At 45.8% G+C, this 25,690-nt stretch overlaps 1 protein-coding gene across 2 annotated transcripts in view; it reads left to right on the top strand.

Annotated features, from left to right (window-relative positions):
• The window catches only part of Socs5 (suppressor of cytokine signaling 5), a 32,049-nt gene extending 17,336 nt beyond the window's left edge, over nt 1-14,713 (top strand). For both annotated transcript variants that reach the window (XM_032908721.1, XM_032908720.1), the window contains exon 2: nt 10,189-14,713. In XM_032908721.1, the coding sequence (XP_032764612.1) occupies nt 10,201-11,811 (1,611 nt within the window). In that variant the 5' untranslated portion in view covers nt 10,189-10,200 and the 3' untranslated portion in view covers nt 11,812-14,713. The remainder of the gene's footprint in view (nt 1-10,188) is intronic.
• Nucleotides 14,714-25,690: the final 10,977 nt, after the last annotated feature.

Here is a 25,690-nt window from a genome sequence, read left to right as displayed (position 1 = left end):
TGTGAGCTGCAGATGGCGCTGGGAACTGAATGTGGGGAAGGGCAGGACCTGCCAGAGCCACGTGTGCCACAACCATGGGTGCCACTGTGTCCCGTGCTCGGGTTGGCTAGAGTGTTTGCCTATCACTGACTATCCGTGCTGGTCTCAAACTTTAAATTCCTCCTGTGGTGGCCAACCAGCACTCACAGCGTCATTAAGTCTTCTGACCATCATGGTCTTTCTTTCTAATGCATTTTGGGTCAGTAGATTTCCCCGTCACTCAGAGACGGCTTCCATTTCTGAGGTTTACAACCATAGTTCTAATTCATTTTTATTTATTAAGCAAGATCTGACCGTGTGTTCGGTTGAGCGGACGCCTTGCCACTTCCTTTAGGTGGCAGAGTTTTGTATGTTTGCTTGGTTACTTTGCTTGTTTTGTTTTCTCTGTGTAGCCCTGGCTATCCTGGAACTTGCCCTGTAGACCAGGCTAGCCTGCCTCGGTCTCCTTAGTGCTGGGATTATCTGGCAGGTTTATCTGATTTCTCACAATTTCTCCACAACAACTGGATACTACTCGGGTTTTGACAGAACTTGTCTCTTGACTTTCTATGTCCGTCTACTTAGAAAGAGTTCCCCGGGGGACGGACAGACAGTATTTGGATAGTTACTATAAGTGGTCAAAGTTCTAAGTATTTCAGAAATTTAAGAAACAATGGGAGAGAGGAGAATTACTTAAACTAAGGACTTTTATTTAGACTTTCTGTTGATAATTGAACCTTTTTACAAAGGAGGAACTTGATGAATTTTGCTTTTTCCTTTTTAAATTTCCGTGTGTGAATGTTTTGCTAGCATGAGTCTGATTACTACAAGCTTCCCTAATCCTACTTCTCTTCTTCCCCTGTGCCCTCTCATAAAAATAGCTTCCATTTGAATAGCTAGATAGTCTTCTGAATTAGCTCTGTCGAGATAATTGGAATTTTTAAAGTTATTGTACGTTTCTTTCTGGTTTCCCATATGTGGTTGGGGAATACACTTACGGAAATAGTCCATCTCCATTAGATCCAAGTATTTAACTGGAAAGTCAGACTCTTTTTAAATTTAGGGTATGTGATGTTATAACAAAAATGGAAAAACACGTTATGGAGTTACAGATTCAGTAAGAAACACGATGGCTGCCTCTACCTGCTTCCCCCAAATGCTTGTTTGGTAACTTCTGTCTGCTTCCTTATTCCTTCACGTATTTATAAAATACCTTGAAATTGTGGCAGGCAAGTGCTCCACTTTTGCACATGTCAAAAAGAAACTTTGTGAGCCTGGGTCCAGAAACTACAGATAAGATTGGAGAGGAAGCAGAAGTAATGTGTAAGCATACACATTTACACATTAAAGAGCTGGAAGGAGGAGCCAGGTTTGAAAACACCGTCATTGGAAGTGACTCAGAGCTGCATGGTGGTGCACGGTTTTAACCCCAGGGCTGGCGGGTGGAGGCTGCTGGGCCTCTGATTTCATCCCATTCTCATCTGCACGGCAAGATCTATGCAGTCTTGAAAAACAGTTTTTAGTTGCTTCTCAGTATTTGATGGGTCAGGTTTTATTTCTGCTAACAGACTAAAGGTTTTTGATTGTCCTGTTTCAAAATAAAAGTGTTGTGTGGTGATGCATGAAACAGAGTGGGCGTTCACTGTTTGCATCCGCAGTTCTAGCGCGAATGCTCTGTATACTCTGATTAGGGGAATCTAAAGCGCCTGACTCTGTTTTACCCTCTCCAGTACCTCTCTCTGTCAGCTCTTTGCTCTTGTGGTGGGAGACTGGGATCCCCAGTGAAGACGTAAGAAAGGAACTGACCCGAGTGCTGTCTTTCTGTGATTTATTGCAAGCTGCCAAAATATTAGAATTGTCTGGTCTAGAAGAGTGTTATCCCTGAGTCTGTAAATGAGCGGTAAATGTGTCCTTAGCAATTGTAGATAAAGAGGAAGAAGGGAGGCGTTGTCGTCAGAAGCTGTTGAGTTCTTAGATGTGCCTTTTGTGGTCAGATGTCACACTCTAGGTCGCTCCCTTATGAAGGAGGGAAACAGTGGAGAACAGGGACTCACAGTATTCCTGTGGGTTCTCAGTCAGGCTGTGATGAGCTCACAGTTCCCCACCAGACGCTCCTCTGGACATAGGATGCCCACTGAGTTCTTTAACAAACAGTTACTTGCTTTGCTGTTCAGCTGGTTTGTTTCTTAATTGCCTTTTGGTGATGTGCAGGGGTGGGGGTGGGGGTGGTGTCTTATGCCCTAGGATAAGTGACCTGATTACATCAGCCGATGGCACTGCTGATTATACTTAGATCCGGTGCTGGGTGAAAGCACTTGCATTACCTCCCTGAGTCTGGAGGACAAAGGCCAGGGTAAGTCAGCAGTCGTCTCTTCAGATAGCCAGCAGCCTCTGCCTCTGTGACGAACACAGCCTCTCCTCTTGCACTGCGTGTGCATCAGAACAACTGCCTTAGAACCCCACGCTGCACTCGCCTTATCTCGTGCTATCCTGGTAACAGGAGGTGGTGATTGTTCCTATTTTTAGGTGGCAAGGTTGAGACATTTCACCAGCTAATGACTGCTGGGCTATGACACCGGGCCCAGGTAATCTAACGCATGTGTTCCCTGTGTTAGAGCCTAGAGTCTTCAGGGAGGCTGGCCAGAGAAAGAAACATTTCAGCGACTGGCATGCTTACTAGAATATTCCACTAGATGCTGTCCCACAGGGAACGAAACATAACCTTTAGGATTTTATGTTTCTGGATGTCCAGCATCACAGCATGCAGTTTAAACTGTAGCAGTGTTTTATAGACTAAGAAGGAACTTTGAAGCACAGAGAGCGAGGGGAGGGAGAGGGAGAGAGAAAGGATTGTGCTGTGGAGCTTGTCCAGGTCTGCACAGATAGCCATCCAGTTATGCTGTAGATGAGCTGTACCTGCTAAGGGACACTGGACTCGCCACACTCTTTCCTGGGAAGCGCCATGGAAGCTTGAGTGATTGATGGGAATTTCAGTCGGGCAGGTATTCTACATAAGAAGATACTGATGTTTATGGTGTGGCCAGGAGAATCAAGAGGGAAAAAACAAAGCCCCAAAGATGGGAGGGCTAAGCAGCGAGGCTGAGCCCCCACTGTGTCCGGAGCCCTGGACTCTGCTTTCTAATGTTCACATCGCTGTGTGATGCTGGGCTCGTCCTCCTCATGCAAGACACACCTCCCAGCCCCTCGGGCTGAACTGTTTCTAGCCTGTGCTTGCCCAAATCAAGAAGCAGAGTGCTGGCTTAGCCTCAGAGCAGTATGTGCGGTGGGCCTGCAGCCTCCTGTCTCATGACTCTGTACATTAGAGTTAAGAGTAAATTTAAGAAAGGAAAAATAGGGGTTGGAGATTTAGCTCAGTGGTAGAGCCCTTGCCTAGGAAGCGCAAGGCCCTCGGTTCGGTCCCCAGCTCAAAAAAAAAAAAAAAAAAAAAGAAGTGAAAGAAAGGAAAAATATAAAATTACTTATTTTTAAATTAGAAGAAAATAGACCTTAAATTGTCCTTCTGTTGCTGAGGGATGTTATTATGAAGTCCATGTGACACTGTGACTCTTTCTTTCTTCTTTTTTTATTTAGCTGTTATTTCTCTGGACCAGCATAGAAAACATAAGAACATTTTAAGTTGAGCATATGCTAGCAAACACATTCTTAGCGTCAGTGAACTCTGTGTAGATGATTCGTTACAGCACTGGCACATTATAGGTGTCTTGCAGGCTTCTTCAAAAGATTTCAGAGTAGATAAAGAATAGAAACCAGAATATTCAGGGCTGGGAAAGTATCTCACTGAACAGTGCTTTTCTACTGTGCACAAGGACTGGGTCCAACATCCCATTCCAGCATTACCAGGAAAATAAAGTAAAGTGAAGCCAGAACATTGTAATAGGGAACACCTGATCCATAGGAGGAAGGGCCGGGAACTCCTGATCCTTAGGAGGAAGGGCCGGGAACTCCTGATCCTTAGGAGGAAGGGCCGGGAACTGCTGATCCATAGGAGGAAGGGCCGGGAACCCCTGATCCATAGGAGGAAGGGCCGGGAGCACCCGAGTTCACTGGATCCGCTTTATCAGGTTGTCCGCTCATTCCACCCACGGTCGAGCAGGCCAGGAGTTGTAGGTGTGCGCTTGTGGCCTTTGTCAGCCCAGGGTCAAGGCTTTTGCCGGATCGGTAGGGTAATCTTAAGACAGGTAGAGGCCAGAAGTCCACGTTCATGTTTTCTTATTACCCACATTTTTCTTTGATAGAGAGTCTCTTGCTGGACCTGAGCTCACCATTTTACTAGACTCGCTGGCCAGTTGCATATGCATATTTAAACAATGTATTTCAGAGGTTACATGAAAGATAAATTCATAATGTGTATATTAATGTGTTACTCTTAAACCGGTTTTGAGAATTTTTTGTATTTTGATAGAAATACTCTCACTCCTTCCTAATGAGTTCACTTAACATGTTCCTGGGTCATCTCAGGATTCATTACAGCAATTCAAAAGTTAGATTTATTATTTTCTCCAAACCCTAACTTGTGACACTGTTCTGCCTTGCCTGTCCTGTCTCTTTAAAAGTACCTTGATCACACATTTGCCCAAGCTAGAGACCTGCCCACGTTATCCTGACACTCTCCCTTCTCCAACTCTCTGTTCTCAGTCATCAGCCTGCAGGTTTGACTTCTAAACATCTCATTTTCATCTCTGAGGTCAGGAATTGAGCTCTTTGTTCCCAAGATATGGCTGCTGTGTGCAGCCCAGGCTGTCCTGGAACCTGCTCTGTAGATCAGTCTGGACAGATCCAGTCTCCACCTCCCTAGTGCTGGGACTACAGGTGCTGGCTCTCACTTGCTCTCATGGGGCTTGCCCTCGCCTTCACTGTGGTCCAGCTTAGCCTTGCAGCTCAGCACAGACTACGAAGCCAGCTTCTCTGCAGCTTCCTCCCAATGCTCCCGGCCTTCCCTGCTAGGCCGTGCTGAGTTCAGCAGTGTTCATGCTCTGCACTTTGCTCTGTCAAAACGCTTACATATTCCTCTCTCTGTCCCAGTTCATTCCTTCCCTGTCCTCTTCAGGACAACATTCTGAATATCGCCTCCCCAGAGATTGCCTGTTCATCAGCCTCAAAGATCGGCTCTCTTCCTGTGGCCTTAAGACTTTGTAGTACTTAATCATGCTATCACTGGGGACCTGATGCTTGCTGTCCCAGTCTGGAACAGTGGCCACAGCTTAGTAAAATGATTCACACATTAAAAATGCGATTGCACTGTCCTCAGCCTTCGAGTAGGGGACCAGCTCCTGCGTTGAGATGAGGTCACTGGTTTGCAGGCCCTGCCTGACTTTCTCTCTCACACAACTCTGTCCAAGCATACCAGCTCTGAAGTCAGTTGGGGGATTTTTAAGTAGACGTTCTTGATGTACTCTACATTTAGAATCTTTATAGATCTTTGCTACAGGGTTTTTCAATTCACTGAACTATTTTCATTGAGTTTTCCAAATCCTTCACTTTGACTTCAGTCCTCCTACACGCCATCATGGTAGTCAGCATTCATTGCGTTGCTGTGATTCAGTCTAAGTGGCAGGAGCAGGTTCGGGAGCCATCGTAGCTAACTCGGTGTAGCTCAGCTAGGGCCCCACAGTTTGTGAGTGCACAATCAGGCCACTTATTGATAGATTGTGTGCATTGTAGCAGTGTGACTCGGGTGCTGAATGGTGTGATCATTTAAGCTTTTAGAGCCTATTTTGTGTGTTTGAGCCAGTGCTGGACAGCAGGGTCAGCAGGAAGCAGCCATCTAGTTGGATAACACGACCGATCGCAACATAGTATTGAGATAATGAGATGTAAGTATTTTGAAATAGTTCAGGGTCTTCTAAGTTGTGTATAAGTGTGACAGGCCACATATCCCTAGGTCTGTGGGTCTCCTTTCATGGTATTAATATTGCCTTATTTCCCAACGCTAAAATGCCTACAGAACAGCAAGTGAGAGCCCCATCTACGCTGAGGAAGGAGAAATACTGTGGTCACTGTACAAAGCCCCCAGTTTCTCCTACTGTCACTGAAGTGCTTCGTGTCTGGGAGGGTTCACTGAGCTGAGTCTGCTGCTCTAAGCAGTGGAGGGAGATTTGAGTGGGGCTGTACTTTGTGATGTGCAGTGTTTTAAAACTGAGTCTCATAAAACCTGGGACAGTCCCATTGCAATGACTGGAAACAGTTTGAAGTAGTTTGTTTTTATAGAAAACATGTAATACATGCTACTTGATATAAAGAGGGTCTTTTTTACTATTTAGGTTTTTTAATGTAATTTTTTTAGTACTGGAATTTGCCCTGATTTTACTCGAATCTGACTTATTGCTTATTCTATTAAACACAAGTTTTCAATACATGCCATTTAATTTACAAAAACATTATAAAACCAATTTCAAATTATAGTTCCTTGAGGAAAGGAGTAACTGTTAAGAAAACAGTTTTGCTAGAGTTGAGCGTGCGTGGAAATGTGAAAGACTGGAGTAGGTCTGCACTTCCATTGTGGAAGCTGATACACTTGACACTTCATGCTTTCTTTTAGTCCTCTGTAACTTTGTATAAAACCACAAAGTAAAAGAGGTGTCCTATAGATCCAAAATATTTCTGCTCTAAACTAAGTAAATTTACAGAACTTTAGCAGCAGGAACTCAAATGTGACTTTAAGATATTTGGAACTTTTTATTTTCATCTCCGCTCTTAATCACTATCAGCACTTTGAGGTTTCCCGCTGTTAGTCCCACCCCAGTAGCATTTCCACATTAAAGACAGGAGCACAGCAGCCGCAGGTTCCACTGTCTTCCCCAAGACCATCTGTAAGAAAAAGAAAACTTGAGTATTTGGTCAGGATGCAGTCTGGGGAGTCTCTGCCCCGCACTGACAAACTTCCTAGATCCAGAGCTGGCTGGGCTGCCTGGAGGAGGTTGAGGGCAGCAGAGGCTCCTGGAAAGGACGCGCTCTGGTCTGCTGAGCAGCCTGCAGGCCGTGCAGTGTGCCCCAGGTTCCGCCACCCGTGCTGGGGTGGGCTTTGGTGATGCAGCTGTCTTTGACTCATTTCCACCTCTGTGAGTGACCCCTCACCCATAGGGCAAATAGTCACTGGGGCTTTGAAAATCCGCCAGTCCCTGGGCTCGAAATCCCACCAGTCACTGAGTTCTCCCACGCTGCTTGGACTGGGAATCCCACCAGTCTCCCTAGCAAACACCCTATGCCCTCCACCACCACCCCCAAGAGACCCTGTGTAGGCCTCCTGCGCACTTCTCAGTGCATCTCGCCTGAGCAGAGTCAGCCACCTTCATGCTTGCTTTCCTAATGAATCACATGTGTGAGGTTTGCTCCTGGCTGTCAGGATACCTCTCCCTTCAGATCTGCAACACTTGTGTAGAGGAAATCTCCCCCTCAGAGCTGCAGCATCACCCATATTCCTGTAAGGAACCCCAGTACTCATGCTTCACCAGGCTAGATGTGGGTGGTATCTGTCTTTGTTCTGTCACGGACTTCCTGTCTGAGGTCAGTAGACATGTGAGTCTCCAGGGAAAGGTTTGTCAAGCAGTACTTGTGTCCTCTGGCAAGTGTCCATGTGTGTGCTCTGCGTGTCCTAATTGCTCATGTGGCTTACGAACACTGTATGGGACGAGTAGGCCTAGGTTTGGTCATCTCGTAAAACAGTTCTTCATGTATAATCTGCTTGATATGGAAATACCTTTAAAGAGCAAAAGAAGAACGGCTGTAAACACAGAAAAACATTCAACCGTGCAGTTTCTTGAGTGCCACTCCTTTTGTGGTGAGAGTGGTACATGATTTGTTCCCTGACTACCCTAGACCCCTAGTGTCTAGCTAGCGGTCAGTCAACTTTCTGAAAAGGACAGAGAGAGGGAGAGAGGGATGGATCCTGGTTTGTATATTGCATGTAGGTCCTGTGAAAAGCATTGTGGGGTTTTTGCTTTGGTCCATGTCTTGGCTCCACCCAAACCCTCTCAAGGTCTTAGGATGTAGGTCCTGACTGGCTTTGAACTCACAGAGATCCACCTGCCTGCCTCTGAGAGCTGGGAATAAAGAGATCCATTGTTACATCCAAGCTGTTCTGGGTTTTAAAAATCTCTTTAAAAGTTTAAAACTAGGCACTGGGGAGTTGGCTCAGTGGTTATAAGCACTGTGTGTTTTTCCAAAGGAACCAGCTTTGATTTCCAGCACCTCCATTACAACACCAGTTGCAGGGTATCAAACACGTCTTCTGGCCTTTGTGGGCTCTGGGGAGCACACACTATTCTATTGAAAAGGAAAGAGGAGGAGCGTGGTCATCAAAAGGCTTAGCAGCACAGTGAATGCTAACCTTCAACACTAGGGAAAGACATGAAGTTATTTCATTTTCAGAAAACACAGGTCCCAGAGAAGACGAGAAGTTAGTACAGTGCTGGTTGTCAGGAGCTCCACCTAAAGCTAGAGAACTGTGGGGCAACACCTCAGACCCGCCAGGGAAAGTGATTTCCTACCCAGGATTTTATTCTGAAAGGATTAACAAAAGAATGGAGTAGAATAGTTCATTGCTGGTCTTCACTGGGGTTGGTAGGCTGTTGAAAGCCCAGTAGATACCAGGAAGTCCGAGCAAATAAGAGACGACAGTTATTCTAGGGGACAGAAACATTGGCGTGAGAAAAAGACATGACCTAAACATTCATTTGCTCATAGTGAAAACTGTTAATTTAACTAGAAAATGGACTTTGTTTTGTGGAAAGAAAATGTTAAGGGAAAATTGATACTGTGGTCTAAAAATCTCAAAACCCATTATCTTCGTATTACACAGTCATCAGGTAATCTCTAATACTAGAAGACCAAAGTACACCTACCTACAACGACAACAGAATCACCAAGAAAGTGCCAGCATTGTCTGCGATTAACGACACTTGTGAGCAGAGAGCTGAGATCTTAGTTTAACAAGACGATTGAACGATAAGATATTGGAGGCAGAGTTAATGTTGAGGGTTAGGAATTCCGTCTGGTAGACATTAACTGTGCTGCGAGCCTCCTGCAGGCTTACCCACATCTTCCAGTGTGAAAGCCTCCGAAACCACCTTTCAGATAGGCGCATATTTCTCTTGCTGGTGTTGCCGTTAGATCAAGACCATTGTTGATCCGGCAGCTTTTCCTATGAAAAACGGGCTTGAAGATAATTAGTTTTAAGAAAGGAATATTCTCTATTGTTCTTTCAACTCTGGAAAAGACAGTCTAGTGAGACAGTAGGTGGCTGACAGTCGAGGTTTAAGTAGGTTTCCCCATCTCTTCTAACAACTCGCTCGCACTGAAGCAGGATAGTGTGCTTGTAGCCCTAGGCGCTTTCTGTGAAGAAACATAGCCCTTCTTAAGGGTTGGGGGTAGAGAGCAGGTGCATGGTTTGTACCTCTTTTGCTAATTGCTACAATGTCACAGCCCTTTGCCTTACCAGGAATCCTACTCTTCCAGCGTGAATCCTTGAAGGACGCCCTTGCCTTTAAGCCAAAATATTCTAGTCTCTTTTTCACCCCTTCCTTCCTAGTCAAACTGCTTCTTCAGAATCAGGATGAAATCTGATACGTTGTAGAGTGGGGAGGGATGGAAAGATGGGACTTTAGGGAGATAAACGTGTGATGTGCAGAACGTCGGGGAGAGGTTGGTAAGTAGTACTTAGATTACAATGTCGTGTGCACATTGTATGTGTGCCCACGTGTACACACATGTTTAAAGACGACCCGGAGGACTCTTCCTTCATCACGTGGGAAGGACGGTTGAACTCCCATCATCAGAGTAGACAGCAAGCACCTTGATTCACTGAGCCATCTCACCAAAACTGGTTCTTACAACTTTTGAAGTATATATTTCCCCTTTAAATGACTGAAACCATTCAGTTACTTGAAATAAGGAGAGACAATTCAGTATCCTGATGAAGTTCAATTATTGCTTAGAAAAAGGAAAGCGGAGTTTGAGATGGCTTATTTCCTTTCATTTAAAGGAAGTGGGAGGCTAGAGTGGGCCTGAGTGGTACTAAGGCTCATGTGCCCACATGCCCACCGCCTGTGTAAGGCCAGTTCTCCACCGAGTTGTGCCTGTCCCAGTGGAGACTGCACTTTCCAGCTGCATGAGCCTCTCGAACTAACTAATCTTTTTCCATTTTTCCTCTAGCTCTTCTGATCAATGGATAAAGTGGGGAAAATGTGGAACAACTTCAAATACAGGTGCCAGAATCTCTTCAGCCATGAAGGAGGAAGCCGAAGTGAGAATGTGGACATGAACGCCAACAGATGTCTGTCTGTCAAAGAGAAAAGTGTCAGTCTGGGCGAGGCAGCTCCTCGGCAGCAGAGCAGTCCGTTAAGAGAAAACGTTGCCTTACAGCTGGGACTGAGCCCTTCAAAGTCCTTTTCAAGACGGAACCAAAACTGCGCCGCAGAGATTCCTCAGGTTGTTGAAATAAGCATTGAGAAGGACAGCGACTCGAGCGCTACCCCAGGAACGAGGCTTGCGCGAAGAGACTCCTATTCCCGACACGCCCCGTGGGGAGGCAAGAAGAAGCATTCCTGTTCCACAAAGACCCAGAGTTCACTGGATACTGAGAAAAAGTTCGGTAGAACTCGCAGCAGCCTTCAGAGGCGAGAGCGGCGCTATGGAGTCAGCTCCATGCACGACATGGACAGTGTATCCAGCCGCGCGGTCGGGAGCCGCTCTCTGAGGCAGAGGCTCCAGGACACTGTTGGTTTGTGCTTCCCCATGAGAACTTACAGCAAGCAGTCAAAGCCTCTCTTCTCCAATAAAAGGAAAATACATCTTTCTGAATTAATGCTGGAGAAATGCCCTTTTCCTGCTGGCTCAGATTTAGCACAAAAGTGGCATTTGATTAAACAGCATACCGCTCCCGTGAGCCCACATTCAACATTTTTTGATACATTTGATCCATCACTGGTGTCTACAGAGGATGAAGAAGATAGACTTCGTGAGAGAAGACGGCTTAGTATCGAAGAAGGCGTGGATCCCCCTCCCAACGCACAAATCCACACCTTTGAAGCTACTGCACAGGTCAATCCATTGTATAAACTGGGACCAAAGTTAGCCCCTGGGATGACGGAAATAAACGGAGATGGTTCTGCAATTCCACAAACGAATTGTGACTCAGAAGAGGATTCGACCACCCTGTGTCTGCAGTCACGGAGGCAGAAGCAGCGCCAGGTGTCCGGGGACAGCCACTCGCACATTAGCAGACAGGGAGCTTGGAAAGTTCATACGCAGATCGATTACATACACTGCCTTGTGCCAGATTTGCTTCAGATCACAGGGAATCCCTGCTACTGGGGCGTGATGGACCGCTACGAAGCAGAAGCCCTCCTAGAAGGGAAGCCGGAAGGCACGTTTTTGCTCAGGGACTCTGCGCAGGAGGACTACCTCTTCTCTGTGAGCTTCCGCCGCTACAACAGGTCCCTGCACGCCCGGATCGAGCAGTGGAACCACAACTTCAGCTTCGATGCCCACGACCCTTGCGTGTTTCACTCCTCCACTGTCACGGGACTTCTCGAACATTATAAAGACCCTAGCTCTTGCATGTTCTTTGAACCGTTGCTTACGATATCGCTGAATAGGACTTTCCCTTTCAGCCTGCAGTACATCTGCCGCGCAGTGATCTGCAGGTGCACTACATACGACGGGATTGATGGGCTCCCTCTACCGTCCATGTTACAGGATTTTTTAAAAGAGTATCATTATAAACAAAAAGTTAGGGTTCGCTGGTTAGAAAGAGAGCCAGTCAAGGCAAAGTAACCCCTGTTCCCAAAGGGCACTAACTAGGTCTGCTCTCATGCGTCAGACAGCACCCATAGGAGGCAGAGTCAGCTGCTAGGGTTTTCCACCCAGAATGGGAGCCTAGTCATTAGCTTCTGTCCGATGGGGTCAGCTGTTACTCTGACAAAGGTGCCTAGGGACAGCAGGGTGGTTTGCAGGCGTTCGGTGGGCTGTAACAACTGAGGGAAACAACTCTGGGGCATTTGCTACGAAGAATTCTATTTCTTACTGAAGAACAAATTATTAATATTGGATGGGTATTTCAACAGTGTGACTAATGTTTGAAATTATTTTTTCTAAGAATTTTTCTATAACCTTCCAAAAAATAGTGGTTTGTAGTTACTATAATTCAAGCTTTGAAAGTCCAAAACAAGTAAATAAAAGACTGCCTTCCTTTTAGAGAAAAACAAATGCAGTTTTTCTGGCCACAGGGCATTATGCAGTGTCAGTGTGGTTTAGAGTCAGTCTCTTTTCTCCTCAGAGAAGGAGGCTCTAAAATAAACCAGGCTTTTCTAAGATAGTTCTTAAACCTCAAGATTCAAGCTTAGTGCGACGTTCTGTACAAAAGCCCCAGTGCCACTTGGGAAGAGCTCCCCGGAGCATGCAGTCGGAGTCTCCGGTGGGGCGTTTCCCTAGGTTGACATATGCAGTCCACACACTGTCTCATTACACTTGGAATCTTTTCCTGTGCCCTGGACTTTGTGAACCCAGAGGAAAGCGAGACTGGGAGATGCCCAGACACATCAGACAGTAGTAACTCCACTGGCTGACGAAGCTGAGCTGTGTTAAACTCTAACTAATCATTTGGATGGCAGTATTTATCTGTTGTAAGCTCATAGCTGACTTACTTAAGTACAGTTTATATTATACAATTTTAGTGCAGTTAATTCTGAACAGAAAACCTGAAGTCTACATTGCAGATTTAAAAGGTACTGTACACCCATGATGCCTGTAGATAATTTACTTGGCACCTTTTGTCACTTAGAGTAGTACGTAATACAATTTGAGTGAGCGCTTTGGGTCGTGTCGTTGAGTTCTAGTGTTGCTTCTTAGTGTTGGACTGTGTTCTCAGTTCTGTCCTAGACCTTTGCACTACAGTAGCCAAATCCATTCTCGTATCTGTTACCGTGCTCTGTGACTGCTGCCGAGAACCCCTCACTCGGTCTTCACGCCGGCGGCTGCAGGAGGTTGCTTTATGTCCCTATGGCCATTGCCAGGGCTTCCAGAAAGAAATGCTACATCTGTATGCAGCACTAACCCTTGACCGCTAACGTATGTTTCTGCTTGCTGTGCCTTGTTCTGGCTGCTTTTTCGTGCTAATAAAGTCTGTTTGTTGTTCTCCCCGTATATCTGCTGTTTTCTACATTTGCCACAATTTCTCTTGTACGTGGAATGGTTTGGGGTTTTAAAATGAGCATTAACCTGACAACTTTCTGCAGCTGACGCAGACTCACCTGCAGCCTAATCCTGTCAGAGTAAGCCGAGTGCTCTTTAGCTTTCTAACCCCTCTCACGTCCTGCGAATCAGTGTCTCAGACAAGCGATTGCTCTGCTCTGTAGTGAGGCTGAAACCAGCGGCAGTGTTAGCAGATGAGCGTTAGAGCGTCCGGCCGCACCAGAAACAGGTGACACGGAGTCTGCGCCCGGAGCCCTCAGCTCCGCTTAGTGGTTTGGGGACCATTTTAATTGAAGATAAATGCCTGAAATGTGGACCTTTAACCAAAGACTTGTTCATTTTAATGCAGAATGGGGATGAAAGGAACTTAGATCTTTCTGTTACTTGTAGTAGACGTCCCTGAGGAACATATACCAAAGTGTTTGAGAACTTCATCCAAACCTACTTTCAAAGCATAATGTGCAATTAAGTTGTTATGATGTAATTATATTGCATAATTGTTGGGTCTGTTTTCTTGAGCTTACAATGTACCTGGGAAATGAGCGTCGTCAGGAAGGAGTCCACGCTGAGGACTGGAGGAAGACTATGAGCAGGAGATGCTGTGACGAGAACTTGAAACGCGGAGAGAGCATTGGTGTTTTATACGCTTATAGCAAATTGGTGTTCTCACTATAGTTTTATGAAGATATTAATGCTTTTATGTATTTCAGAACTTTTCCTGTGTTAATGCAAATTGTTTTAAGTGTAACTATTGAGTTTATGTGAGCATGTGTCCACTGTGCTAAAGGCACCTTGTTTCAGTTTGTGTACAATATAAATATGCAACTTTGGGGGTTATTTTTTTGTTAAAATATTAGTAGCTTACATTTAAAAAAAAAAGAAAGAAAGAAAAATCACCAGCATGGGAGTGCACCGAAGTCTTTTTTTTCGCTGTGTATTTTTCTGAATCCAAGCCTTTTGACTAAATTGCCCTTCTTATGTTTTGGGGGTGGCACCTTTCATTCCAAACCGAGGAGTGCTGCAGCAGGTGCGGGGCGTTCTGTTTTGTTTTACACTAAGCAGGTGGCTACACGGAGAGGGGGCGCTGTGCTTTCTGTCCTCATTCTCTCACATCTCCCTCCTCGCCCACCCTCACCCTCCCTCCCTCCCCTGTGCCCCTCACTTTGTCCACATACACAGCATACATATTTATAGTCACTATAGTGTACATGTATGTGCACCTATGCGTGTTTGCACACTTCCGGTGTAATGCTTTAAACAATGATAGTGCCATTTGGTTTTGTGTCATTTATAGATACTGAGGACTGTTGTGTCATTCCACCCTGGCACTGTTGTCTCTTTACAGAGGGAATTTATCAGTATTTTATTTTCTGGCTTGAAGTAGTAAAGAAAAAAAAGTTGCTTTAAATACAACTGTAATATGGTCAAAATCAAATTTACATTCTTAGATAAAATATTGAGCCCAAACCCCACTCTCTACAAAGCAGTCTGTGTTCTTCTGTCCTTGGACATTTTTGTAAGACTTTTAATGACTGGGACCGTAACAACTGATACTTAAATTCCAAGCTTCGTTTTGACAAAACTCAAAGCTCATCATGAACTTTGTGACATTGATCTGGTTGCTATGCATTCTCGCCCCAAAGCTGCTCCACTTCCGGGTGCTGTCACTGGCCTGGCGGTGTTCTTTATTAAGGCAGGCCCTGTACCTTATTTTTAGAGTAAAATAGATGAATGAATACATAAATACCTTTTTGGTAAGCTTGAGAGAGTGAGAGTCCTAACCTGTCAGTCACAGGCTTGCTGGCTTATTCCCTGCTCCTGTGTGACATCTGCCTTACAGACTTGAGCAGGAAAGAGGAGGAAGTTTCCAAAGAGAAATGGTAATGGGGAGAGGGTAGGGAAGGTGCCCATGTGAGAGGCTGGGGTTTGGAGAGGGTGGGGAAGGTGCCCATGTGGAGAGGCTTGGGTTTGGAGAGGGTGGAGAAGGTGCCCATGTGAGAGGCTTGGGTTTGGGAGGGTAAGGAAGGTGCCCATGTGAGAGGCTTGGGTTTGGAGAGGGTGGAGAAGGTGCCCATGTGAGAGGCTTGGGTTTGGGAGGGTAAGGAAGGTGCCCATGTGAGAGGCTTGGGTTTGGAGAGGGTGAGGAAGGTGCCCATGTGAGAGGCTTGGGTTTGGAGAGGGTGGGGAAGGTGCCCATGTGAGAGGCTTGGGTTTGGAGAGGGTGGAGAAGGTGCCCATGTGAGAGGCTTGGGTTTGGAGAGGGTGGGGAAGGTGCCCATGTGAGAGGCTTGGGTTTGGAGAGGGTGGGGAAGGTGCCCATGTGAGAGGCTTGGGTTTGGAGAGGGTGGGGAAGGTGCCCATGTGAGAGGCTTGGGTTTGGAGAGGGTGGGGAAGGTGCCCATGTGAGAGGCTTGGGTTTGGAGAGGGTGGAAATGGTGCCATGTGAGAGGCTTGGGTTTGGCTCCCACTTCTTGTACCAGCTGCCATGGCACATAGAATAAGTGATAGTCCCAGGAGTCCCAAGTGCGATCTTTCAGAAGATGGCGGATTGTGGGCAAGGCAGAGAGCTTACCGTTACCAGGTCCGTATGAGTTGAGGCATTTGTTTTCACGCCTGGGAATATTTCATTCATTCATTCATTCATCGGTGTTCACTATAATGGACAGACATCAGAGTACAAGATGAAACCCTGTCTTCTGGAGTTAGACAGGTAAGAAAGTAAAGAATACACAATCTCAGAAACCAAGAGGAGACAGCACACGCTGAGTGCTGGTGTCTGCAGATTGGGGAACGGTAACCTTGAGCAATGGAGAAACACCAAAATTTAAACACGTACAAGCACATACACATGCGCGCACACACACACACACACACACACACACACACACACACACACACACACACACACACACACACCATTCAGGTTGGCTGCTGGTGGTGCATGCTTTTAGTCCCAGCACTTGGGAAACAGAGGTAGGCAGATCTCTTGATTTCAAGGCCAGCCTGGGCTACACAGAGAAACCCTGTTGTGAAAAGCCAAGAAACAAAACATTCCAGGTGAAGTAAAAACAAAGCCTAGGTCCCCAGAGCAGGAGCAAGTTCAGATGCTGAGAAAACACTCGTGTAAGGAGGGGATTTGTAAGATACTGAGATTGGCAAGCGCTCGTCCACTTAGGGATATAGGAAGAGGCTGGGTTTCCTCCAGGTGTGACAGAAAGCCATTGAGGGAATTGAATGGTGTAGTCTGTGTTCTCTTGCCTTGGTGTGTGGAGAACTGGTTGGGGATGGGGGAACGATGAGAAGGATTTGCTATTAGGGGAGTTTGGGAGCCCGGGCAGGGTTGGTGCTCGTGACTGGAGGTCAGGATCAGGGAGTGGTTTGGTGGCAAGAGTGACAGATTTTGGTGAGGACACGTGCAAAAGAAACAACAGGATGTGATAGCAGGTTCCTGTCAACCTAGTACTTGGGGAGTGGAGGAAGGAGGCTTTTGATGAGTTCGAGGCCAGCTGATGGTGTACAGTAAGGAAGTCAGCAGACAAGCTGTCCGAAAAGGAAAATGACTGAGTTTTGGTAGGAACAAGAATGGGGGCACCATTGGCCAAGATTTCTAGGAAAATGGGAACAAATTGGGCAGTGAATTGAATCTTGCCTTGGATGTGTACAATTTTGAGATTCCTAGGATCCCAGTTGGATACTCGGATATAGTTTAGGGAAGAATATTTAACATGGGGGAGCTAATATCTAGCACCACAGGGCAGGTGCAGCAGGATTTTCCCTGAGATGAAGTGTTTGTCTGAGGGAATTACAGAGACATCTTAATTTTTTGATACAAGGTATTGGTTTTTTTCCTTTAAAACCACATACTTTTAAGAGAAGCCTTGCTTTTAAAAAAAAAATGTTAGAACACCGCAGTCAAACCTCGCATTGAATGTTAGCTCTCTAGGTCAGGTTCGCTGTGCGTCTACTTTAACACAATTATTTACAGCGTAACTAGAAGCCCGTGTCATGCCAGAAGCTGGGCGTGCACACGCCTTTTCAGTCCCAGCACTTGGGAGGCAGAGGCAGGAGGTCTGTGTGAGTGTTTAAAACAAACCTGACTTCGCAGGCTCTGAAGGCCTCTCATTGTGCCGTCTTTCAGATGCAATCACAATAGCCATTTCTCCCCACCATTTCCCAGTGCTTAACGACCGGAACGCTACATGATGGAGAGATGAAGCGTCGGCCTTGAGAGTACCTGTGCCGAGCTACACACCAAGTCAGAGTCTTACCCGAGTCTAAGGATTAAGGTGTTTTGTTATTTCGGTTTTGGTTGTTTTTACTGTAAATGTATGGGCCTTCATTCTGCATGTATGTCTGTGTAGAGTGTGTACCTGGTACTTTTTGAAAACCAGAGGAGAGCATGGGATTCCCCAGGACTGGAGTTAGAGTTGGTCATGAGCCACCATGTGGATGCTGGGAATTGAACTCGGGTCCTCTGGAAGAGCAGCCAGTGCACTTAGCCACTGAGCCACCTCTCCAGCTCCAAGTCTTAGGTTTTCTTATGACGCTGTGAGGTCATGGGCAAGCCATTCAATTACTGTGATGTCTGGCCATAGAGGGGCTATGGAGAGGGTGAGGGATGTTCCCTCACTGAGAGTCTACCCTGGGGCACGGGCAAATGAGTAAGTATGAAGAGGGCTGAGGGAATGGCTGAGGTGAAATGTAATCACAAACTGATACCGAACTCCAGTCCCGGTTCTTCCTCCCAGCCCCTGGTCCCAGAAATAAGGCTCAGGCTCAAAATTATTCACAAATACTTTGGCCATATACCAGGCTCTTCTCTGACTAGTTTTAACTTAAAATATCCCATCTATTCTAGTCTACATTCTGCCAGGTAACTGGTTGGTTACCTGGGCTCAGGTACCCATGTGTTGTCTCCGCACATTTTCCTGGGCCAATCTCCCACACTTGGCTCTATCCCAGAATTCTTCCTGCCTCCCAGATCCTGCCTTTTATTCTACACTTTCCTATAGGCCATAGGTATTCTTAATTGACAAGTAATGCATCCATACAGTACACAGATATTCTCTCTACAAACTGAGCATTTGTGACAAGGGGAGACAAAACTGCCTTGGCTGGAGTCCAGATAATGCCAGTATTACGGACTGGTCACTACTGGAGGCACCGGGTCTTGGCTTGTTCATTTTGGTTTTGTTTCTGAACTTCAACTTTCGAATCTAGAGTAGTTAATTGGTTGAACATCTCTCGTTTTGTTCAAATTACCTTTCTTCTTTCAGCAGGGACATTTACAATGTTCAGGAAAGGACTAGGTCTTAGTGTCCTTTTTCCCCTGTGAGGCTGGTGCAGGAACCTCCCCGGGGGCATAGGTACCCCAGAGCCCCACCCGCTATAGGAGGCTGTGTCAGTTGGGCCCCTGGAGCAGAATTCCTGGGATTTTCACACAAGCTTGGTGCAGGAAGCTGTGCTTGGTGGCCTTGTATCGTTCCAGGCAAGCTCTTTTTGTCGCATAACAATGTAAATTTGTCAAACACTAAGTGGTTTTGTGTTTTTCCATCTTTGTAAAATGGGAGCAGTTATGCACTTAAACCTAACTTTTACCCTGATTCTCTTTTAATACAGGATAAATTATTTTATTTGTGCTTGTCTTAAAACTAAGTCATTTCTAAAATGGTAGAATTGTAATACGTTTAAAGTTTCATTATCTTATAAATATTTTATGCCCTTAAATATAATTGAGACACTGTTGAATTTTAATACACAAAAAAAGTGAAACATTTTTTAGCTTAGTAATTCCAACTTTGAGAATTCACAAGTTGTGCCACAAAATACTGTCTCCACTTTTTACCAATTTCTTTCCTGATCAAAGAGCCCAAAGTCTCAAATTGCTTTCCAGAATTCGGCTATCCTAGTCCTCTCAATCTTTTGAACAATCGAATAATACCTGAGGATAAGATCTGAGAATATCATTTACTGGCAATATGATCAAAATGAATCTGAGGTTCTACGTTTGGTCTAGGACCAACTCCGTTGGACGCTAGGCAATGGTGAGGCCTAACCAAGCAGAGAGGCTACCACACCAGTTTCCTGGCTCAGCAAACCGTATCCAACCTGACAGAGAGGCGGTCCTTAGGGAATGCAGAAGGCTCCTCTGAAGGCTAATCCTAGTCTCTCTTATCTGGTTTAAAGGGGCCGAGTACCTTGTCCAAGGTCACTGAGGGACACTGGAGCCAGGCTTCAGACACGGGTCTAGGCCAGCCTCTCACTTGTTATACTTCTGGATTTCTTTCTTTTTCCCCTCTAAATTTATCATCCTTCCCTTTATTCTCTTTTATTGTATCCCAAGATGACAGGTTTTCAAATAACAGATAAAAGTAGATTTTAAACAACCATCGAAAGTTTCAAAAGGACAGGCCAGGACAGTCTTTACCCACAGCCTTCATGCCTACTGCTCCAGCTTCATCCTGAACTTACCGATGTCCTGTCACCCAGTCATCTTCCAAGTGGGGTGGCGCTCCTGTCTCCAGGGCTTTTCCCACCTCAACAATCTACCCTGCTGCCCACTCCTGAAACTGACTGTCCCCACCGTTTCTCACAGCAAGGAGCCTTTCACCCTCTCACCCTCAGAGCACTTCAGAGCCTGATGGACCCTCACTGAAGGAGACCCCCTCCCTACACTGTTCATCTCTGCCGTGGCTTCTCCACAGTACTTACTACAAAAGCTTGCCCCCAGCTTGCTTATCTGGGCTTTGGAGTAGTGATATTTCTCTCCTGAGAAGCAAGACCATGACCATCTTGTTTGCTCTTTTTAATCCTCAGTGCCTTGGATGATGTCACTACAGAACAGGTATTCAATATTCTAAATAAATTAATTAAAACCCACTTGTATTGATGTTGCCACCCCACTTTAAAAAAATCATGAAAAAAAATCATGAAATATTTATTATATTGTTTTTAAAATCTAGATTCTTCTATATGCCCCCGTAATTTTTTTCATTTAGGATTTTTGTTTGTCTTGGTTTTTATCTCTGAAGCAAAGTCGGGTTAACCTGGTATAAACAGCTCCCAGCGACCCCAGGCTTGTCCACGAGGATTCCAGCTTTCCAAGTCCATGCCTCTCCTTTGTCGATCCATCCCGAGTGCTGTTGGGAGGCCTAGTTCTCTGGGCACGGTCCCTAGACATACAGTGACTTTGTCATCTCTTCACCCATTAGATCGCCAGTCCCCCTCTGCCAGCATTCGCGGCTCTGCCTTTCACAGAAAAGGTTCAGAAGCACAAGAGGAGTTAGACGGCTTTCTCTCCCTGCATCCATTAACACCGGGTGCTATTTATTTGCTGCCTGTTCATCTCGAACATAACTACGCCTGTATCTTTGTTTGCTTATTTATTTAGAGGCAGCATCTAGCTAGGTAGTCCAGACTGACCTGGAACCCAGACTCTCCCTGCCTGCTTCCTGAGGCCTGGGATTACAGGGCTGGCCATTGTGCCCACCTGCCTGTATGTACGTGGTTGGGTGAAAGTGATATCTGTGTCAAAATGTTTGACTCATGCACTCGGAATATGTCACAGCCGTTAAGCAAACGCGGAACTCGGAAGTCAGTCCTGCAGGAGAGCCTTTACTGGAAGATGAAATGGACCTGGTACGCGGAAAACTGCAGCTCGACTTTTCCCTTTTAAGTCAGAGTAAGAGTTTCCTTTGAAATCGGATGATTCTTGGCTTCTTTTCCTGTTCCTGTGATAACATGACCTGCCAAAAGCAACTTAGGAAGGAAGGGTTTGTTTTAGCTCCCAATTCAATGTCCGAACTCTGCCGTGGGAGGGAGTCGAGGAAGCCGTGACGTCATCCCTACAGCCTGCGGAGCACAACGGATGCTGCTACTCTGTTTCACCCGCTCCATCTCCCGCAGCCCAGGGTTCCCACTCAGGGAGTGTTCCTGCCCACAGTTACGACAGGTCTCCCCGTACAATCAAAACAAGCTCTCAAACATAAACCCAGAGCCCCCCCCTTCCAGCTAACTCGATCCTGTCTGGCAGCTAATACCAACCACCACAGACGCTGTACAGGGCTTGGGAAGCCGCTCAGGTCTTGGTTTCGTGTGAAGAATGCGGATGTGTTTTTCTTCTCGGATGTCCGCAGCGTGGGGTCTCACCGACTATGCAAGCAAATGGACCAAGCTCTGTTGTTACCCTTCTTTGCCCGTGGCTTCCCTAGCCTCGTTTGCCTTCATTGCATCCAAATAATACTTTTCTTTTGTAAGGTCGGAGATTTTTTTTTAAAGCATTCATGTTACTTTCCTAAAGTTCTGTGGGTAACTTCCAGTACACAAAAAAACAGACATCTGTACATGTGGGCATGTGATTTAACAAACAGAAAATGGAAATAATTTCTTCTATGCTAGTGACTTAAAACAACATAGGACTTCAGGGGAACATGAAAGAGTGGTATTTTGGAAATGGATAAATACTTGAGGTGAAGTGAGGTTTTAAACGGTGTGCAATTGCAGTCTCACAAGTCATTGAATTTGGCCTCTGCGGAACAGGTGTAAAATTACCCTTGTGAGTGAAGAGACTCGGGATGGACTCTAGAGCCGGGCATGTATTCTCCTGCCTCGTGGGCAAGAAGTCACTGTCCCAGGTAGCTTTGCAAACCACACAGGAGATAAGGAATTTCGTGGCTGTGTGGAGAATGAAGAAATTCAAGGATAAGGCACACAGCGGATGAGTACGGAAGAGTGGCCTCATGTCCTCAGCAGTCCAACTGAAACCTCAGATCAAGTCATAAACTGGGTGCCGTTTAATCTTTAATGAAGAGCCATGCCCTAGAGCCAACGATCATCTGGGTATTGATGAGCTCCCCCGGAGGTGGGATATGAGGGTGATTACAGAATGAGGTTGAGGCAGAGCTTGCCACGCACATGGTCTTAGATACAACATTTCTTGACCATTTCTTCCTGTCCTTAATCAAACGAAACCTCACAGAGCCATATTTGGAAGTTACGTCGGATAAAGAAGTACAACACCACCATTGAGTTTTAGCATTCTATAGCACATGGTAAGAGAATAATTCAGTATCAGCTATTTCATCAGAGCAAACTATTCTTAGCAATTCGTGGTGCTGGGAATCAAAGCCAGGCTGTGTGCACATGAGGCAAGGGCTCCACTGGTGAGCTACCCCAATCCTTCCTTAGTGTGGTGGAAACGAGCACTTTTCTTCCACACATGTCAATGTTGTCCCGTTGCTGTGTGACTGTTGTCTGAGTGGGCTGTGCCCCAGCTCTGCCACTGCTCACCATTTTCCCACTCCTGACAGGGCCCGATTTCTGCTTAACTTTGGGGTGTGGAAAAATGGAACCAAATAATCTTGGAGATGTGCATAGCACAGTGCCTGGGACATGTTTCTGTGTCCTTATGCCCCACACATGTCAGCCTGTCAGTGGGAATACAATACCCAGAGCTCCTAATTGCAAGGCCAGTCTTCCTTTCTCTACAGAAGGCTCTGCTAAAAGAAAAATTGAACCCATAGTTCTAATTGAAGGGCTGTTTGTTTAATATGAGGTTTTACAAAAGCACATAGTCAGACTATTGAAACATTACCTCTGAGCTTCATGGAAAAAAATCGTAAAAGTTCTTGCTTAACTCATTGATAAGTGGCTATTAGCCCAAATGCTTGAATTACCCTAGATGCACAGAACACATGAAACTCAAGAAGGATGACCAAAACGCAAATGCCTCACTCCTTCTTTAAAAGGGGAAAAAGAATACCCTTGGGAGGGAATAGGGAGGCAAAGTTTAGAACAGAGGCAGAAGGAACACCAATTCAGAGCCTGCCCCACATGTGGCCCATACATATACAGCCACCCAATTAGATAAGATGGATGAAGCAAAGAAGTGCAGGCTGACAGGAGCCGGATGTAGATCTCTCCTGAGAGACACAGCCAGAATACAGTAAATACATAGGCGAATGCCAGCAGCAAACCACTGAACTGAGAACGGGACCCCCGTTGAAGGAATCAGAGAAAGGACTGGAAGAGCTTGAAGGGGCTCGAGACCCCATGACAACAATGCCAACCAACCAGAGCTTCCAGGGACTAAGCCACTACCCAAAGACTATACATGGACTGACCCTGGGCTCCAACCTCATAGGTAGCAATGAATAGCCTAGTAAGGGCACCAGTGGAAGGGGAAGCCCTTGGTCCTGCCAAGACTGAACCCCCAGTGAACGCGAATGTTGGGGGGAGGGCGGTAATGGGGGGAGGATGGGGAGGGGAACACCCATAGAAAAGGGGAGGGGGAGGGATTAGGGGGATTTTGGCCGGGAAACCGGGAAGGGGAATAACAATCCCAATGTAAATAAGAAATACTCAAGTTAATAAAGATGAAAAAAAATTTTTTTAAAAAGTTCTTGCTTAGACAATCACCAGGACGCAGGTAGAATAAGACACACCATAATTCCATTCACCAGCTGATTTTAATGCTCATAAAATGTTTTAGTTTTCCATCAGGTAAAAGAATTTGTCTTGGGAATCAATAGAGGTAAGGTTGTAAATTAAAGTTTCAACACTCCGGTACTGATGGGGCAATGCCTGTGCTCTCATAGTTAAGTCTTCTCTGAGGTCACCTGCTATTGTGCTGTGTTCAGGCCTTCACTACAAGGGGACCCAAGCACTTCAGTGGGGGCCAACACCTCTTTCAGCTCCAGCCAAAGTCAACAAGAAACTCCAAACTACCGCACTCAGCTTCCTCAGAGGCAAAGCTCACCCACCCTTCCAATTCAAGATGGCCGACGCCAGACTGGGGGGTTGAGCAGGTTACTGGAGTGCTTGTCCAGCATGCTTGACGCCCTGCATACGGTTGCTACCTTTTCGTAAGCTGGGCAAATGACACACAAGCTTAATCCTGGAACTAGGGAAGCGGAGGCAGGAGGCCAGAGATTCCAGGTCATCTTCAGTTAGATGTGAGTTTGAAACTACCCCGAGCTACAAGAGGTAGTTCTGGGGGAGAAGACGGGAGAAGAGAGGAGAGAGAAGGGGAATCAGCTAATGCCGTATTCACATACTGTGTTAGTGGGGCTTTCTACTCTGTGAAGAGACACCATGACCAAGGCAACTCATCAAAGAAAGCATTTCACTGGGGCTGGCTTGCAGTTAAAAGGTTCGGTCCATGGCAACATGCAGGCAGACATGTTTGCTAGAGAAAGAACTGACTTCTACATCTGGCTCTACAGACAAGGAAGAGAGAGTGCCATCGGGCTTGGCTTGAGACCTCAAAGCTTACCCCCGTGACATACCTACTCCAACAAGGCCACACCTCATAGTGCCACTTCCTGAGGATCTATGGAGCCATTTCATTCAAACCACCACACACATAAACCTTAAGGAAAGGAGTGGGTGGCAGAACCTTCATTTCTTTAGCACTGATCTGGACTTTGGGTGGTTTTACTTATTTAAAGTGTAAAACCTCAGCCAGTTTTAAAATCCCATAGTTATTTTTCTCTGCTTTGGGATAAAAGAATAAAATCTAATGGTTCTAAACATACAGTTTGAAATTTTTGGTTAGATGCACTAAAGTCTGGGTTCTTTTCCTTTTCTTAGAAATGCCCATTTGGGACCTCCTAATCCTACGTCTCAGAAAAGTACCTCTCCATTCACAGACAATTGCTGTATCCAATTAAGTGGTCCAGTCCTGGTCAGTCTTCTGCTTGGTCCTCTCCAATTGAACCAAGAGGAGTGACTGGCGACAGCCATGTGGCCTTTTCTCGGTTGTCTCCTCCTGAAGTTAGGTAGAATTCCTTTCCTCCTCCAGGGGATGCCCATTTCCCAACATTTACAGGTTCTCAACCATTCAGGACAGCATTTCTTAAGTGCTTTAATCTAAAAACCCAAGATAGTCTATACTATAATTGATTAGTCCCCAAACTTTAAGATTTATCTACCAACATTTACTATATAAGAAAAGAAAATGTAAAACCGAAAATAAATTTATTGTTTTTAAAAGAATAAGCATAACATGGGTAACGTCTGGGGGTAGAGGAAGGCTCTTTAAGGCAAACGCAGCGGGAAGAGCAACGCTGTTCTCATTGCTGCCCGCTTCCTAGCATCTGCCTTAACAGAAGGCAGCTGGAAATTCTTAGCTGTCTCTGTGTTCAGTCTGCTCCAATATTTTCCCTTGCTTAAAAATATGAAGAAAACTTGGCTCCACATAGATATGTAGTTGGAAAAGGAGAGGCGTGTTTTAATAGGCTTTCAAATAGTTACGATATGCTCTGTTGATACTAGAACAAAATTTGGCAAACGGATGTTTCTTAAGGGTTGGTACGAAGTCAGAGCTGAAGCCATGTGAAGGACCAATCAGAACGCCGGACAGTAGTAGGACCAATCAGAACTCAGGACAGTAGTAGGACTAATCAGAACACAGGACAGCAGCAGAAGCCAGCGATCTGCCTTGAACTTTGAACACATTTTTCTA

This window comes from Rattus rattus, chromosome 7 (assembly GCF_011064425.1).
Source record: "Rattus rattus isolate New Zealand chromosome 7, Rrattus_CSIRO_v1, whole genome shotgun sequence".
Lineage (NCBI taxonomy): Eukaryota > Metazoa > Chordata > Mammalia > Rodentia > Muridae > Rattus > Rattus rattus.
Note: the sequence above shows the minus strand (reverse complement) of the source record. Positions and strands in the feature narration are given on the sequence as shown.